General features: G+C 39.4%; 1 protein-coding gene across 3 annotated transcripts in view; it reads right to left on the bottom strand.

Moving 5' to 3' along the window:
- Nucleotides 1-870: 870 nt before the first annotated feature.
- The window catches only part of SGTB (small glutamine rich tetratricopeptide repeat co-chaperone beta), a 43396-nt gene continuing 28662 nt past the window's right edge, over nucleotides 871-15604 (bottom strand). For 2 of the 3 annotated variants that reach the window (XM_016188343.2, XM_007523489.3), the window contains exons 6-11: nucleotides 15322-15426; nucleotides 9577-9715; nucleotides 9420-9482; nucleotides 6575-6612; nucleotides 6271-6354; nucleotides 872-2318 (exon numbers count right to left, since the gene is read on the bottom strand). In XM_016188343.2, the coding sequence (XP_016043829.1) occupies nucleotides 2207-2318; nucleotides 6271-6354; nucleotides 6575-6612; nucleotides 9420-9482; nucleotides 9577-9715; nucleotides 15322-15426 (541 nt within the window). In that variant the 3' untranslated portion in view covers nucleotides 872-2206. Of the gene's footprint in view, nucleotides 2319-6270; nucleotides 6355-6574; nucleotides 6613-9419; nucleotides 9483-9576; nucleotides 9716-15321; nucleotides 15427-15604 lie in introns of all 3 variants that reach the window. The other variant, XM_060191276.1, reaches the window with a different exon arrangement.

Genomic DNA, 15604 nt, shown 5'->3' with positions numbered 1-15604 from the left:
CTGTGTTGATCTGAAAGTGTTTTTCATACAGTCCAGATATGTAGGAAACTATCTAGGAACTTTCTAACTCAACATTGGAAATTTTTTTAACTAGGGATCAACTTTATCTTTTTCATTATAGTCATCATATGTGACAATATTATAAACACTAGAGGATGAATTTAACTTCACACAAAACAATTAAGTTGGTTTAGATGGAATATAGATTTAATTCAGAAAGCCTAATATTTACATTGCATGCTTATCTGACCAAGCCTACAGGTTCACATACCATTCTGTTGTAATTTGAATACAGGTGGCTAGGTACTTGCTAAGAAACTCTTACACCCATGTTGCTCTAGAGTCTTTTGATCTACCTCAAGACCAACTGGTGATTACTAGGCCTGGTTATAGGACATTAAATGAAAATGAGAGGTCTGAACCTTTATGAATTTGCACTTTAAACGATTCCTCAGTGAATTTTATGGGACCATTTTTTAGGTTCACTTATGTATTTATTAGATAGAGACGAATTAAAAGACAATGGGGAGAGAGAGAGGAAGAGACACCTGCAGCACTGGTTCACCACTGGTGAGGCTTTTCCTCTGCAGGTGGGAACCCCGGACTTGAACCTTCGTCCTTGAGCATTGTAACAGGTACATTCTTCCACAGGCACCACTGTCCAGCTCCAGAACCACTTTTCTAATCTCACAGAGAAAGAAAAGAAAAGTTAGTTTTAAAACAATATACCTCACAAAAGTGCAAGGGCCGGAGAAAGAATCCCGGTTCGAACCCCTGGCTCCCCACCTGCAGGAGAGTTGCTTCACAGGTGGTGAAGCAGGTCTGCAGGTGTCTTTCTCTCCCTCTCTCTGTCTTTCCCTCCTCTCTCCATTTCTCTCTGTCCTATCCAACAACAATAATAACTACAACAATAAAACAACAAAGGGAATAAAAAGGAATAAATAAATATTAAACAATATACCAAGTAATTAATCTTTTGAGAACTTTTATATATTATCATTAGTATTACTAACTTTATAACTTCCTTTTTGAGTTTTTCCCTCATAACACTTGTGAAATATTTGCATGTCTGTCCAACTTACCAATCTTAGCTAACAAATTCCAGCTGGAATGGTCTTGTCGTTCATCACTGGTTAATCATGCCATCAATACCCAGGTCACTTGTCTCAGTTAACATGGCATTTCAATATGACATATTAAATTCCCTGTTAAAATTGGCATCAGATTTAAATAAAACAAAAATTCTGTTTGAAGCCAAACATACCAGAGAATTATATAAACAAGCGACGTTGGTGGAAAACGCTGTTTGTAATCCATAAGTGATTATAGATCTCTAAATAATCAGAATTTATGGGTACATAAATAAATGTCACTTAGAACATCCTTAATTAGGGCCAAACCATGGTCTTATTTAACTATAGTGATATTTGAAAGTTTCTATAGTTAGGTCATCACTGGAGAAATTATGTAAGATAAAGTGACTAGTTATACAGCTGGTGTCACCAGTACCACTAAGGACTTCTAAATGTAATTAATTATGTACTTAGCATACTTGGTCATGCTTATTGTTTCAATAACCAAACTACAGACAACATTAGTAAACTAAACATAAAACCTGAGCATACTACCTTCATTTTCTTTATAGTGACAGTATCCGGTTTTTCTTTTCAATATAACATCCCATGAATGAAACAGTGCTTCCCACCAGCTCTTTAAGATTCACTGTCACCCATAAGAACCAGTAATATTAAGAGAGAGTACCGCCTCCTGTGGTACATTTTCATTACTGATACATAGCTAAACCCTAAACTTAGATAATACATTTCAGACTTCCTGATCAATGGCAAGTCTATGTTCTAAGCAGCATGAGAAGCATTTCCTCTTGGGTAATGTCCCCTCTTTCAGAAAAGTTTGCTAGAGCACTCACCATCAGATATCCTTAATGTTTAATAAATATACTCTGCTATAAGTCTAATATACAAATATGACAATGAAGGTTTGAAAATGGAACCTTGTCAAATGCTATAGTGGCACTTGGCAAGTCTACTGATCATTTGTTTACAAAGGAGTCATGGTATGTTAAAGTCCATGATAAACTTATTTCCTAAACATTTCTTTTTAATTGTTTTGTTTTGGCCACTATCTACAGCAAACACTTCAGAGCCATGAACCGTTGGCCTTCTGGGGCTGGGTCCCGAGACTCTCATCAGGAATGTTCTTCAGCACTGCTGCTGAATGATCTGCTCCTTATGTGGTTTCTCAGTTGCTCTATAAGTTCAGGGTTCTGCTGCTGTATCTGCTGAGCAAACTGCTGTCCCCTGTAGTAAAGAGGCAAGTAACACTAGCTGAAGAATTTTTTAGTCATGCAATACATATGAAAATTCGAAGGATAAAAATGCTAGCCAAAGGGAAGAAATTTCGCTATACAACCACATTTTAGAGTCACACAACTGGACTATCTGCAAGTTTACCAGTATCTCCATGTAGCATGATTACAGGACAGTGTTCTGCACAAGAAACAAAAACACCCAAGCTAAAAGGCAAATTTAAATATATTTGCTTTTATACTCAAGTCATAGTCGTTTTAATAGTTTCATATGACAGGCAGGGGATGCTTATAGAAGTAACCTAACAAAACAGATTTGTTAAAAAGGAGACGGTCATTTCTAGTCTTCTGAGAGTTCTCCAGAAAGGGGCAGTGCAGAAGCATTCATTTACCACTGCAAGCTCCCCAACATTTGTTGTTACTGTCCCTCGTGATGTACGGCATTCTCACAGGAGTGAAGTGGTATCTCATTATCTTTATTTGCATTTGTCTAACAGGGACTTTTTTTTTTTTTTGAGTATTTGTTCATGTGTCTGTTGGTCCTCTTATTTTTTGTCTCCAGGGTTATTGCTGGGGCTCAGTGGCTGCACCATGAATCCACTGCTCCTGTGAGCCTTCCCTGCCTCCTTTTGTTGCCCTTGTTGTAGCCTTGTTGTGGTTATTATTTTTGTTGTTGATGTTGTTTGTTGTTGCATACGACAGAGAGAAATGGAGAGAGGAGGGGAAGACAGAGGGGGAGAGAAAGACAGACATCTGCAGAAGTGCTTCACCGCCTGTGAAGCGACCCCCCTGCAGGTGGGGAGCCGGGGGCTGAACAGGGTTCCCTACGCCGGTCCTTGTTCCCTACGACGGTCCTTGTGCTTTGCGCCACCTGCGCTTAACCTGCTGCTCTACCGCCCGACCCCCGATCCCCGGACCTCTTCTTTAATGAGTATTCTGTCCATACCCTCTCCTCTCTCTTGGGTAGAGTTGTGGTTTTGTTTTTTTTATTGCTGATTTTGGTGAGCTATTTGTATATTTTGGTTATTAACCTTTTGTCTAGTGTATGGAACTGTGAGGAAGGAGGACAGGGAGAAGGGTAGGGGTGAGAGTCTATTACACTTCCTGATACAGGATAATGGCGAAGTTGGGGGTGAGTGTTTTGCAGACACCTATCATGGTGAGATGAGAAACTGTACCCTTGTGCCAACAACTTTACAGTAAACCATTAACTTCTTAAAAAGAGAGAGGGGAGTCGGGCTGTAGCGCAGCGGGTTAAGCGCAGGTGGCGCAAAGCACAAGGACCGGCATAAGGATCCCGGTTCGAACCCCAGCTCCCCACCTGCAGGGGAGTCGCTTCACAGGCGGTGAAGCAGGTCTGCAGGTGTCTATCTTTCTCTCCTCCTCTCTGTCTTCCCCTCCTCTCTCCATTTCTCTCTGTCCTATCCAACAACAACAACAAAAATAACTACAATAATAAAATAAGGGCAACAAAAGGGAATAAATAAATAAAATAAATATTTAAAAAAGAAAAAAAAAGTTCGGCTGTAGTGCAGTAGGTTAAGCGCAGGTGGAGCAAAGTGCAAGGACCAGCTTAAGGATCCTGGTTCAAACCCCCTGTTCCCCCCGTGTAGGGGGGTCGCTTCACAAGCGGTGAAGCAGGTCTGCAAGTGTCTTATTTTTCTCTCCTCCTCTCTGTCTTCCCCTCCTCTCTCCATTTTTCTCTGTCCTATCCAACAATGATGACAATAACTACAACAATAAAACAACAAAGGCAACAAAAAGGAATAAATAAATATTTTTAAAAAAAGAGATAAGAAAATTAAAAGTAAAGGAAGGGTCAAGTGGTGGCTCAACTGGTTGAGCACACGTTACAATGCATGAGGACCCAGGTTCGAGCCCCTGGTTCCCACTGGCAGGGTGAAAGCTTTGTGAGTGGTGAAGCAGTGCTGCAAGTGTCTTTGTATCTCCCTTCCTTCTAAATTTCTGACACTCTCTAGCCAATAGATAAATAAAGCTAATAAATAAATAAATAAATAAATAAGAGAAGGAATAAAAGATGGACAAAGGGTGACCAGGAGGTGATGCACTTGATTAAGCACACCTTACGATACTCAAAGGACCCAGTTCCCACCTGCAGGGGGCAACTTCACTGAAGTATTACTGCAGGTGTCTTTCTGTCTCCATCTCTCTCTCTCTCCCCATTCCTTCTCAGTTCCTCTGACTCTACCCAATAGATAAAAATAGTTTTTTTTAAATAAAAAGACAGGAAGTCGAGTGGTAGCATAGCAGGTTAAGTGCACATGGCCCGAAGCGCAGGGACTGGGACTGGCATAAGGATCCTGGTTCGAACCCCCAACTCCCCACCTGCAGGGGAGTCGCTTCATAAGTGGTGAAGCAGGTCTGCAGGTGTCTATCCTTCTCTCCCCCTCTGTCTTCCCCACCTCTCTCTATTTCTCTCTGTCCTATCCAACAGTGACAACATCAGTAACAACAATAATAATAACTATAACAACAAAAACAACAAGGACAACAAAAGGGAATAAATACATATTAAAAAAAATAAAGACAAAATAAATGAAGGTCTAGCAAAATAGCTCACTTGGTTAGTGTGCTGCTTTGCCACACGTGCAACCAACCCAGCATTGAGCCTGGCCTTCATGACATTGAAGGAAGCTTTAGTGCTATTATATCTTACACTCTCTCTTTGCTTCTCTACCTCCGTCTTTATCCAAAAAAAACAAAAATAAGAAATAAAGGTAAAAAGGGAAAGCAGTTTAATACAATTTCCTAAGTATGTATAAACCTCAACTGTAAGGTTTTGACATCGCTATAATCACGCCACTTAAAGAGCGCTCTAAAAAAGCAACATTGCAAGTGGGATTACAAGATCATGATCTTAAAAGCAACTGGTACTTCTGGCTCTGTGTACAGTGACAGTATCATATACAGATTCAATAAGCAGAATTGAAGTACCTTGATGGAAGTGAAAGAGTTTTGTGTTCAACTGATGGAAAGATACAAGGAGTTCCATAGTAAAAAATAAAGAAATAAATAAAAAAATAAATGGTTCCTCAATTGTCTGAACCATTTTAAAAGGAATTGTATCACTTTAAAACATGTATGTTAATACCTAAATTAATGCACACTTTAAGAGTAGATACTTGGCTTTTAGTTACATGAGAGGCTATTCAAATATAAAATTTTTTTTCTTCATTGGGAAAACTGGACAATCAACTGCTTTATATGATAGGAAACATTATATTTAGACATGATTTTTACTATTTTCTGTCTTCAGAAGTTCATTATGATACCAATCTTTAGGGTCTTCTATAAATAATGATGACCATTTTCATATTATAATTTAGGAGCCTGTGAATCATAATATACTAACAACAAATCAAGAAGTGAAAAATTAAGCTGTAAATCAAAAGACTACATGAAGCCTTTTTTTGTTGTTGCTTATTCTTTTTTGAAGACTTAACTTCTGCTTCACATTCTCTAGTTACTGAACTAGAATTTCAAAATGGTTAAGCACCATACTTCCTTGTCTAAGACTCAAGAATCAAGAAGTTCACTGTTTCAGTCCCCAGCACCACCATAATCCAAAGTTGAGCTGTGTTTTAGTCTTTCTTGTATATTAAAATAATAAGTGGACATGTTTTTAACTACTTACTTTCCTCCCAGTAATTGCCTAAAATGAAAACAAACAAACAAACAAACACACATGATACTTGTTCTCTAGGAACAGGAGTAGCCAGACAATCTAAATCTGGATTCCTGTCCTATAGTATGAAAATCCAACTTATGCACTCCTTTCAAATTTAATAACTAATGAGACCACTGACACCAGCAATGGAAAAGTAAGAACAAAAACAACAAACCCTGCTTCTCTCACCTTCAAAGACAAACTACAAAATGTGATATATATATATCTTCTCTTTTTATTTTAATATAACACTTACGCTTGGATGAGGCTAGACAGGTCACTAAGGCCCCCAACTCCAGCAGCAGGTCCTCCAATGGCATTTGTCATCATTCCCGACATTCTACAACATGCAAGAGATACATCACTGGGACTGGCATACAGTCTTCACAAGGAAAAGTCAGTTAATACCCACATCACTTTGGAGATGAGGTCAGTTGTATTTGGCTTTAAGTATTAACTGGATATTATACAAGACACTTTGACCACTTTGAAACTGATATGCTCAAATTAGGAGGTTGGCAAATAAAAAAATTAATAAATGTAAGAAATTTTATACTTACAGCTGTTGAACTTGAGGGTTTTGCATTAAGCTTGCTGCCTGGAATTAAAAAGTGACATTTCTAGTTAGAGAAAGTTAATACATATTTTTTAATCTTTGACACAGATTTTTTTTATGTTGGGTAATAAAAGCCAAACAAGTATATGCCAGCATTTTATAGGATATGAGTGTATAATACAATATAATGAAAATTTTTTAAAAAAAGAGATACTGAGGAAAATGACATTTACAATATACACTGCAAGAGTAAAGAGATTACAAACACTATAAGGACAGTGACATCAGTTTACTTACTACTGTAATTAGATCAATAAAGTCAAAGGAAAAACAGCAACTTTAAAAGTATAGTCTTTTTTTGTCATCACAGCTCCAAAATGAGTTTTTCAAACAGAGAAAGGTGTGAGTGTGCGCGCACGGGAACACAGTGCTGAAGTTTCCCCCAGTGCAGTGGTAGGCTTGAACCTGGGTTTGGCACATAGCAAAGCAGCGCATTATCCAAGTCAGCTAGTTTACCAGCCCTAGAAGCAGTCAGAGTATCTTCTACCATTGAGTGGTCACTTCAAAATACTAAGAGGTATGACTTTATTCCTTGGGCTTTAGTAGTAGTATCTTTACCACGGTAACAGGAGAGGGATTCTATTTCTATACATACTTCTGACTTTCCAGGTCAGAAACCACATTTTTTGCCTCAAATTTTACTATCAATAATATTAACATTTACATTTGGTCAAGTCTTTGCTAGTAGCTAGCAAAAGATTTGCTGACTTTCGATTTGCTGATCCTAAATGAGCTGTTAGGAAAGCTACCATTCACTTTCATTCTCAATAACTGACTTTATCTGCAAGCAATTCAGTAGCTCTCCTTGAGTCTACTGATGGGGCTTGTGAATATGTGCTTCCCATAGAAAACAACAGGGTCAGGGGTCAGGTGGTAGGTAGCACAGCAGGTTAAGCGCACGTGGCTCCAAGCTCAAGGACCCGCTTAAGGATCCCGGTTGGAGGCCCCGGCTCCCCACCTGTAGGGGAGTCGCTTCACAACTGGTGAAGCAGGTCTGCAGGTGTCTTTCTCTCCTCCTCTCTGTCTTCCCCTCCTTTCTCCATTTCTCTCTGTTCTATCCAACAACAATGACAAAAATAATAATAACTACAACTACAACAACAAAAAAGGGCAACAAAAGGGAAAATAATAATCATAAAAGAAAGAAAACAGGGTCATGAGCTCTAAGCACATAGCTTCTTGCTTAGTTGCAGTACTGCTTTACTGCTCATGAAGATTCCTTCCTGCAGGTGGGGGTGGGGATTTGAACCAGGGTTCTTGTGCATGGTTACATCTGTACTCTACTAGGTGCACCATTGCCCAGTCACCAACGTCATTTTTTTTCCTTTCCTTTCCTTTCCTTTCCTTTCCTTTCCTTTCCTTTCCTTTCCTTTCCTTTCCTTTCCTTTCCTTTCCTTTCCTTTCCTTTTCTCTTCCTTCCTTTCTTTCCTCCCTCCCTCCCTCCCTCCCTCCCTTTCTTTTTTTAACAAACAAAGCTCAGCTCTCGCTTACATTGGTATGAGGGACTAAATCCAGGACTCTGGAGACTCAAGCATTAGTCTCTTTGTATGACCATTATGCTATCTTCCCTGCCCAACTTGGACCCATTTAAAAAAGTTTGCAGACCCTTTGTCACTCTGATGAAAAAAGATGGTGCTCTTCCTAGCAAATGAACATAACTACATCTCTACAAGTTTTTCTATACAACTTCAGGGAATTTATGGACTTTCTTTCTTTTCTTTTTTTTTTTTTTAGAAATTATTTATTTATTCATGAGAGAGATAGAAGAGAAAGAACCAGACATCACTCTGGTACATGTGCTGCCAGGGATCAAACTCAGGACCTCATAGTTGAGAATCCAATGCTTTATCCACTGCGCCACCTCCTGGATCACAAATTTATGGACTTTCTGAAGTCCATCCCTAGCTTTCCCACAAAGAGGTAATATGAGTAAGTTAAGATCCTCAGCCATCGAGGGTTGGGTGGTAGTGCAGCAGGTTAAGTGCACATGGCGCAAAGTGCAAGGACCAGCTTAAAGATACTGGTTTAAGCCCCTGGCTCCCCACCTGCAAGGGGGGGTCTCTTCACAAGTGGTGAAGCAGGTCTGCAAGTGTCTATCTTTCTCTCCCCCTTCTGTCTTCCCTTCCTCTCTTAATTTCTCTCTGTCCTATCCAACAACAATAACAGCAATGACAACAATAATAATCAGAAGAACAACAATAAAAACAAGGGCAACAAAAGGGAAAAATAGCCTCCAGGAGCAGATTCATGGTGCAGGCACTAAGCCCCAGTGATAAACCTGGAGGCAAAAAAAAAAAAAAAAAAAAAAATATATATATATATATATATCCTCAGTCATGGAGAACATAAGCCTTGCATGAATAAGACCCAGGTTTGGTCCCTAGGTCTACATGAGAATGACAAAGACAGTGAGTAGAACTCCTTGGACAATAGAATTGTTTTTTGTTTGTTCTTTCACACTCTCACTGAAATAAATAAATAAATAAATAAATAAATAATAGAAATAACAGTCAACCCATATCTGTGACCTTGGAAGAAATACAGTTCCCACTGGAGGGAATGGGGACCAGAACTATGGTGGTGGAAACGGTGTGCAATTGTACCCCTGTTATCACATAATTTTGTAAATCAATATTAAATCACTAACAAAAATGGGAAGAATCATTAATAACCTCATCCATACATCCATTACTGTCATCACAAAAAAAGCTCCCTTATTTCTTAAATTTCACAACTATATACTCCCATGAAAACAGAGCCAGGAGGAAATAGAAAGGAAAAGCACTTACCATACTAATGAAAGCTGGATTATTTATTAAACTGGCCATGTCAAAGCTCAATCCAGTTCCTGTCTGTAAGAAATATATATACATATATGATAATCATTCCATAATTATAATTAATTTGAATGACAAACTATTTCATTCATTGACATTAGTAACTTACAGGACTTGACACCTCCCTTAGCTTCTGTTCTGCTATTTTCAGATTTGATTTATAGGAATCATTTTCAGGATCAAGATCTAATGCTTTTTGATAACTTGTAACAGCTTCTTCAAATTTATTCATAGCAGTCAAGGCCAGCCTTGAAGGAAATTAAAATTATAAGACACATGATAAAAGAACATCAGGACATCACAAAAGTGGCCAAACATCTCTCCTGGTATTCAATTCTAATCCAGATTACACTTATTTGTTGAACTCTGGTTCACAGGAATAGCACAAAATTTCTTCTAGCCAAGATTCTGTAAACTTGGACACTCTCCTCTCTGCTAGCCACTCAGCTATTCTATGCGAATAATAACTTTAATGCTTAAGAGATGTGCCCTGCTTGATCTAGTTTTAAGTCAGAGACATTGAGTCACAATAAGTAAAAATTTTGAAATTAGTTTTAGAGATGGCAGAACAAGGCACTTTAATTATGCCATTGGCATACCCATTCATTGTTTGACATGTTCTCAGTTCTAACATTTGGATTTGCCCCTATTACTAATATCCGGATTAAGATTTCTTTTATAGCATCCTTTACAACTAAGATAAATTACTACACGGGCCGCAGATCTAAGAGTGAATTGCTACATTTTTACCACTTAATTAGAATTTATTTAGAAAGGGAAAATACTTCAGAATAAAGCAATAGTATGTATATACAGAGAGGAAGGATTGAGGTACATGTCTTTTGTTGTTGTGGTGGTGGTGGTGGTGGTTGTTAATTAGTTCTTGGTTGTCAACAAATTATTCTAATATTTTCTTGATGACTTATTTCAGTGGTTTCAGATATATACCTGTGTATATATTTCCTAATATCAGAAATATTCTCAGAACCCAAGTTCTAATGCTGACATACCTATTACATACAGATCAACCATGAAAGGTACTTCATCAGTCTTCAATTAATCAACAGCCAATAAACATTTTACCAAAACCCTTCTATGTGCCAGACACTACCTTAGATCCCATAATAAAAAGGGGAAAGTTCTTGTTTATGAAAATTTCATTCTACCTGAGGAAGATAAGCAATAAGCATCAACTTTTTAATTTGTTTTAATTAAAACATTTCTAAAGATTTTTAAAGAGAATACATAGAGGAGCTGCTCCAAAGACTCGAACAATGAAAAGAGAGCATTCCCTTGAAAATCACTGCAGAAGGGAGTTGGGTGGTAGTGCAGTGGGTTAAGCGCAGGTGGCGCAAAGCACAAGGACTGGCATAAGGATCCCGGTTTGAGCCCCAGGCTCCCCACCTGCAGGGGAGTCGCTTCATAAGTAGTGAAGCAGGTCTGCAGGTGTCTCTCTTTCTCTTCTCCTCTTCTCTCCATTTCTCTCTGTCCTGTCTAACAATGACAACATCAATAATAAGAACTATAACAATAATAAAAAACAAGGGCAACAAAAGGGAAAATAAATGAATTAAAAAAAAATCAGTGTAGAAGCATTCTAAGTAGAGGCAACACTGAACATAGTGACCCTGGGACCATGCACACATGGTACACTTAAGAATTTTGACAAAAGTGGTCCGGGAGGTGGTGCAGTGATAAAGCTTTGGACTCTCAAGTATGAGGTCCTGAGTTCGATCCCCGGCAGCACATGTGCCAGAGTGATGTTTGGTTCTTTCTCTCTCCTCCTATCTTCCTCATTAATAAATAAAATCTTAAAAAAAAAAAAAAAAAGAATCTTGACAAAAGTCTGATGAGGAGAGTTATAGAAGCCAAAGTATGGAGAGAGATGAAGTCTGGAAGGAATCAAGTATCGGATCAGAACATGTTTTAGAAGCAGGACTTTATTCGGGCTGCAGTGGAATTGCATGATCTGCTTTATGCTTTAGAAGCTCACTGTGGCTTTTTTTTTTAAAGAGGATCAGCATGGACACGGGGTAGAATGTAGGAAGGGAAACCAATGAGAAGGTTATTACACGGGGCCAGATGGCATATCTGGTTGAGCACACATGCTACAGTACACGAGGACCTGGGTTCAAGCCTCTGGCCTCCACCTGCAGGGGAAAGCTCCACAAGTGGTGAAGCAGGGTTGCAGGTGTCTTTCTGTCTCCCCCCCACTCTTATCACCCCATCCTCTCTGGATTTCTCTCTGTCTCTACTGAAATAAATAGATAAATAAATACTTTAAGTTATTACAGTAGGCAATTTAAGAGGTGGCAGCTTGGATTAGGATTATAATCAAGACAGCACTCAATGTATGAATTAAAAATATGTATGGAAGCTAAAATTGGTAAGACTTGCTGGCAGACAGATGTTCCAGGCACAGTAAAAATTAAACATGGTTCCTACACTTGTGAACTGCACTCTGGGTAGCTAAATGATGATAATACTCACTAAGAAAAGAGTTAAGGGAACAAAAGTTTTGTCTAGAAAATGTAACATACACTCAACCAGGTGCACCACCACCTGGCCCCTAGAAAATGTTAATTTGGAGGCCGGGCAGTGGAACATGCATGTTACCATGTGCAATGCCCTGGGTTCAAACCCTTGTTCCCCACCAGCAGGGAAGAACACTACATGATTCGTGAATCAGGACTGTAGGTCCCTCTCTCTCTCTCTCCTACTTAATAAAAAAGAAAGGGAAGGGGACTGAGTGGTGGTACAACAGGTTAAACACACATATTACCATGTTCAAAGACCTGGGTTTGAGCCCCTGAACCCCACTTGCAGAGCAGATGTTTCATGAGCAGTGAAACAGATCTACAGGTGTCTATCTTTCTCTCTCACTCTATCTCCCCCATCCTTTCTCAATTTCTTTCTGTCCCATCCAATAAAATAGAAAGGAAAAGAAAAACTAGCCACTGAGAGTGGTGAATTCACAGTGCCGGCACTGAGCCACAGAGATAATCCTGGTGGTAAAACAAACAAAAAAACTGGGGGGTGGGTGGAGGGCTGTGCGGTGGTGCACAGTATTAAGCACACATAGTACAAAGTGCAAGGACCGGAGCAAGATCCAGGTTTGAACCCCTGGCTCACCACTTGCAAGGGGGCCACTTCACAAGTGGTGAAGCAGGTCTGCAAGTGTCCTATCTTTCTCCCTCCCTCTCTGTCTTCCCCTTCCCTCTAGAATTCTCTCTGTCCTATCCAAATAATTGAAAAAAATAGCCACAGGAGTAGTGGATTTGTGGTGCAGTCACAGAGCCCCAGCAATAGATAATCCTGGAGGCAAAATAAGGGGGGGTGGGTAATGGATACACATAAATACACACACATATATATATATATATATATATATTCACCTAAGTGTATATATGTAAATGATATACATATATAGCATACATACGTATGATTCATATATGATTCATATATGGTTCACATATATACAACCAGCAGCACTAACTTAAACCTGAACAAAGTTTATCTGATATGTATTTTCTTCGTAAGGTCCATTGCAACCTTCTGATATTTAAGAATGCTAGACAACTCTTCAATCATGTTTGCATGCCACTGTAAATAGGAAAATCAACAATAAAATGCACAAAAAATTAAATATATATCTGTTTCGGGGCTGTGAAGACATTGTCAAGAGAACATGCCTTGGGGACAGGGGGGTGCTGCACCTCTTTGAGCGCACATATTACAGTGTGCAAGGACCCAGGTTCAAGCCTCCCAGAATCCATCTGTAAGGGGGAAATTCTCAAGAGGTGAAGCAGTGCTACAAGTGTCTCTCTCCCTCTCTATATCCCCCTTCCCTCTTAATTTCTCTCTCTATCCAAAATAAGTATTTTTAAAAAAGAGTAAGAACATGCCTCTACTGAGGGACCTCCCCCATTGTTCTCCAGAAGAGAAGAGAAAATGAAACACCTGGTACAAATCCCCACTCCTACCTACTTCATGGATGTGCCCAGTATGCTATAAAATCAATACCATCTTTATCCATGCACAAACAGTAGGTTAGTGTGTTGGCTGATTCACTGTCCTCTGTCATCTGACAGGAGGAAAAGCAAGGCTTATATAGGAGGATGCTTCTTCAGACAGAAGCAGCACTAAAAGCACCCTGAATCAAGATGAATGGGGGGAGTCAGTGGTAGTGCAGCAGGTAAGTGCGCGTGGTACAATGTGCAAGGACCCGTGTAAGGATCCCGGTTTGAGTCCCCGGCTCCCCACCTGCAAGGGAGTCGCTTCACAGGCGGTGAAGCAGGTCTGCAGGTGTCTTATCTTTCTCTCCCTCTTTCTGTCTTCCCCTCCTCTCTCCATTTCTCTCTGTTCTATCTAACAACAACGACATCAACAACAATAATAACTACAACAACAATAGAAAACAACAAGGGACAAGTATAAACCTATGGGACTACATCAAATTAAAAAGCTTTTGCACAGCAAAAGGAACCACTACCCAAACCAAGAGACCCCTCACAGAATGGGAGAAGATCTTTACAAGTCATACATCAGATAAAAGTTTAATAACCAACATATATAAAGAGCTTGCCAAACTCAACAACAAGACAACAAATAACCCCATCCAAAAATGGGGAGAGGACATGGACAGAATATTCACCACAGAAGAGATCCAAAAGGCCGAGAAACACATGAAAAAATGCTCCAAGTCTCTGATTATCAGAGAAATGCAAATAAAGACAACAATGAGATACCACTTCACTCCTGTGAGAATGTCATACATCAGAAAAGGTAACAGCAGCAAATGCTGGAGAGGGTGTGGGGTCAAAGGAACCCTCCTACACTGCTGGTGGGAATGTCAATTGGTCCAACCTCTGTGGAGAACAGTCTGGAGAACTCTCAGAAGGCTAGAAATGGACCTACCCTATGATCCTGCAATTCTTCTCCTGGGGATATATCCTAAGGAACCCAACACATCCATCCAAAAAGATATGTGTACACATATGTTCTTGGCAGCACAATTTGTAATAGCCAAAACCTGGAAGCAACCCAGGTGTCCAACAACAGATGAGTGGCTGAGCAAGTTGTGGTCTATATACACGATGGAATACTACTTAGCTGTAAAAAAAAAATGGTGATTTCACCGTTTTCAGCCGATCTTGGATGGGACTTGAAAAATTCATGTTAAGTGCAATAAGTCAGAAACAGAAGGATGAATATGGGATGATCTCACTCTCAGGCAGAAGTTGAAAAACAAGATCAGAAAAGAAAACACAAGTAGAACCTGAAATGGAATTGGCATATTGCACCAAAGTAAAAGACTCTGGGGTGGGTGGGTGGGAAGAATACAGGTCCAAGAAGGATGACAGAGGACCTGGTGGGGGTTGTATTGTTATATGGGAAACTGGGGAATGTTATGCATGTACAGACTATTGTATTTACTGTTAAATGTAAAACATTAATTCCCCAATAAAGAAATTAAAAAAAGAAAGAAAGAAAAAACAAGGGCAACAAAAAGGGAAAAAAATATATATATAAAAGACGAATGGGAAACCATTCCAATGAACATATTTTGGATCTAAAAAAAAAAGGGTGGGGGAGGCAGGCAGGGGTGAACCCAATTAATCACACATTTTACAATGAAGAAGGATCAGGGTTTAAGCCTCCTGGTCCCTACCTGGGGAGGGAAGCCTCATGAGTGGTGAAGCAGTGCTGCAACTGTCTCTGTCTTTCCCTCTCTTAACTCTTCCTCCCTTCTCAATTTCTATTTCTACCAAATAAATAAATAAAATATTTAAATAAAAAGCTTAGCGTGCCCAATACTACTCGATATGACTTTGGCCATTCCCTCAGAACTTACCCCATTCGCCCATAGGCCTTGCTGTACTTTGAATCAATTGCTATTGCTTTTTCACAGTCCTTTATCGCGTCAGTGTAGTGACCTAATTTACTCTGAGCAGCAGCCCTAAGAGAGAGAGGAGAGACTTTTTATTATAAGCAATCTTTCAGACATTAACTTAGATTTGCGGGTACTGACAAAGTTTTGTTTTCCTTGCCCCAATTTCTATACTCATATTATTCCCAATAAGTGGCTAAATCAAATAGCCTAAAATAATTATGTGACTAAATGAAGAAAATCCTCA

Source organism: Erinaceus europaeus, chromosome 5 (assembly GCF_950295315.1).
Source record: "Erinaceus europaeus chromosome 5, mEriEur2.1, whole genome shotgun sequence".
Lineage (NCBI taxonomy): Eukaryota > Metazoa > Chordata > Mammalia > Eulipotyphla > Erinaceidae > Erinaceus > Erinaceus europaeus.
The sequence above is the reverse complement of the archived record's forward strand: the minus strand, read 5'-3'. Positions and strand labels throughout refer to the sequence as shown.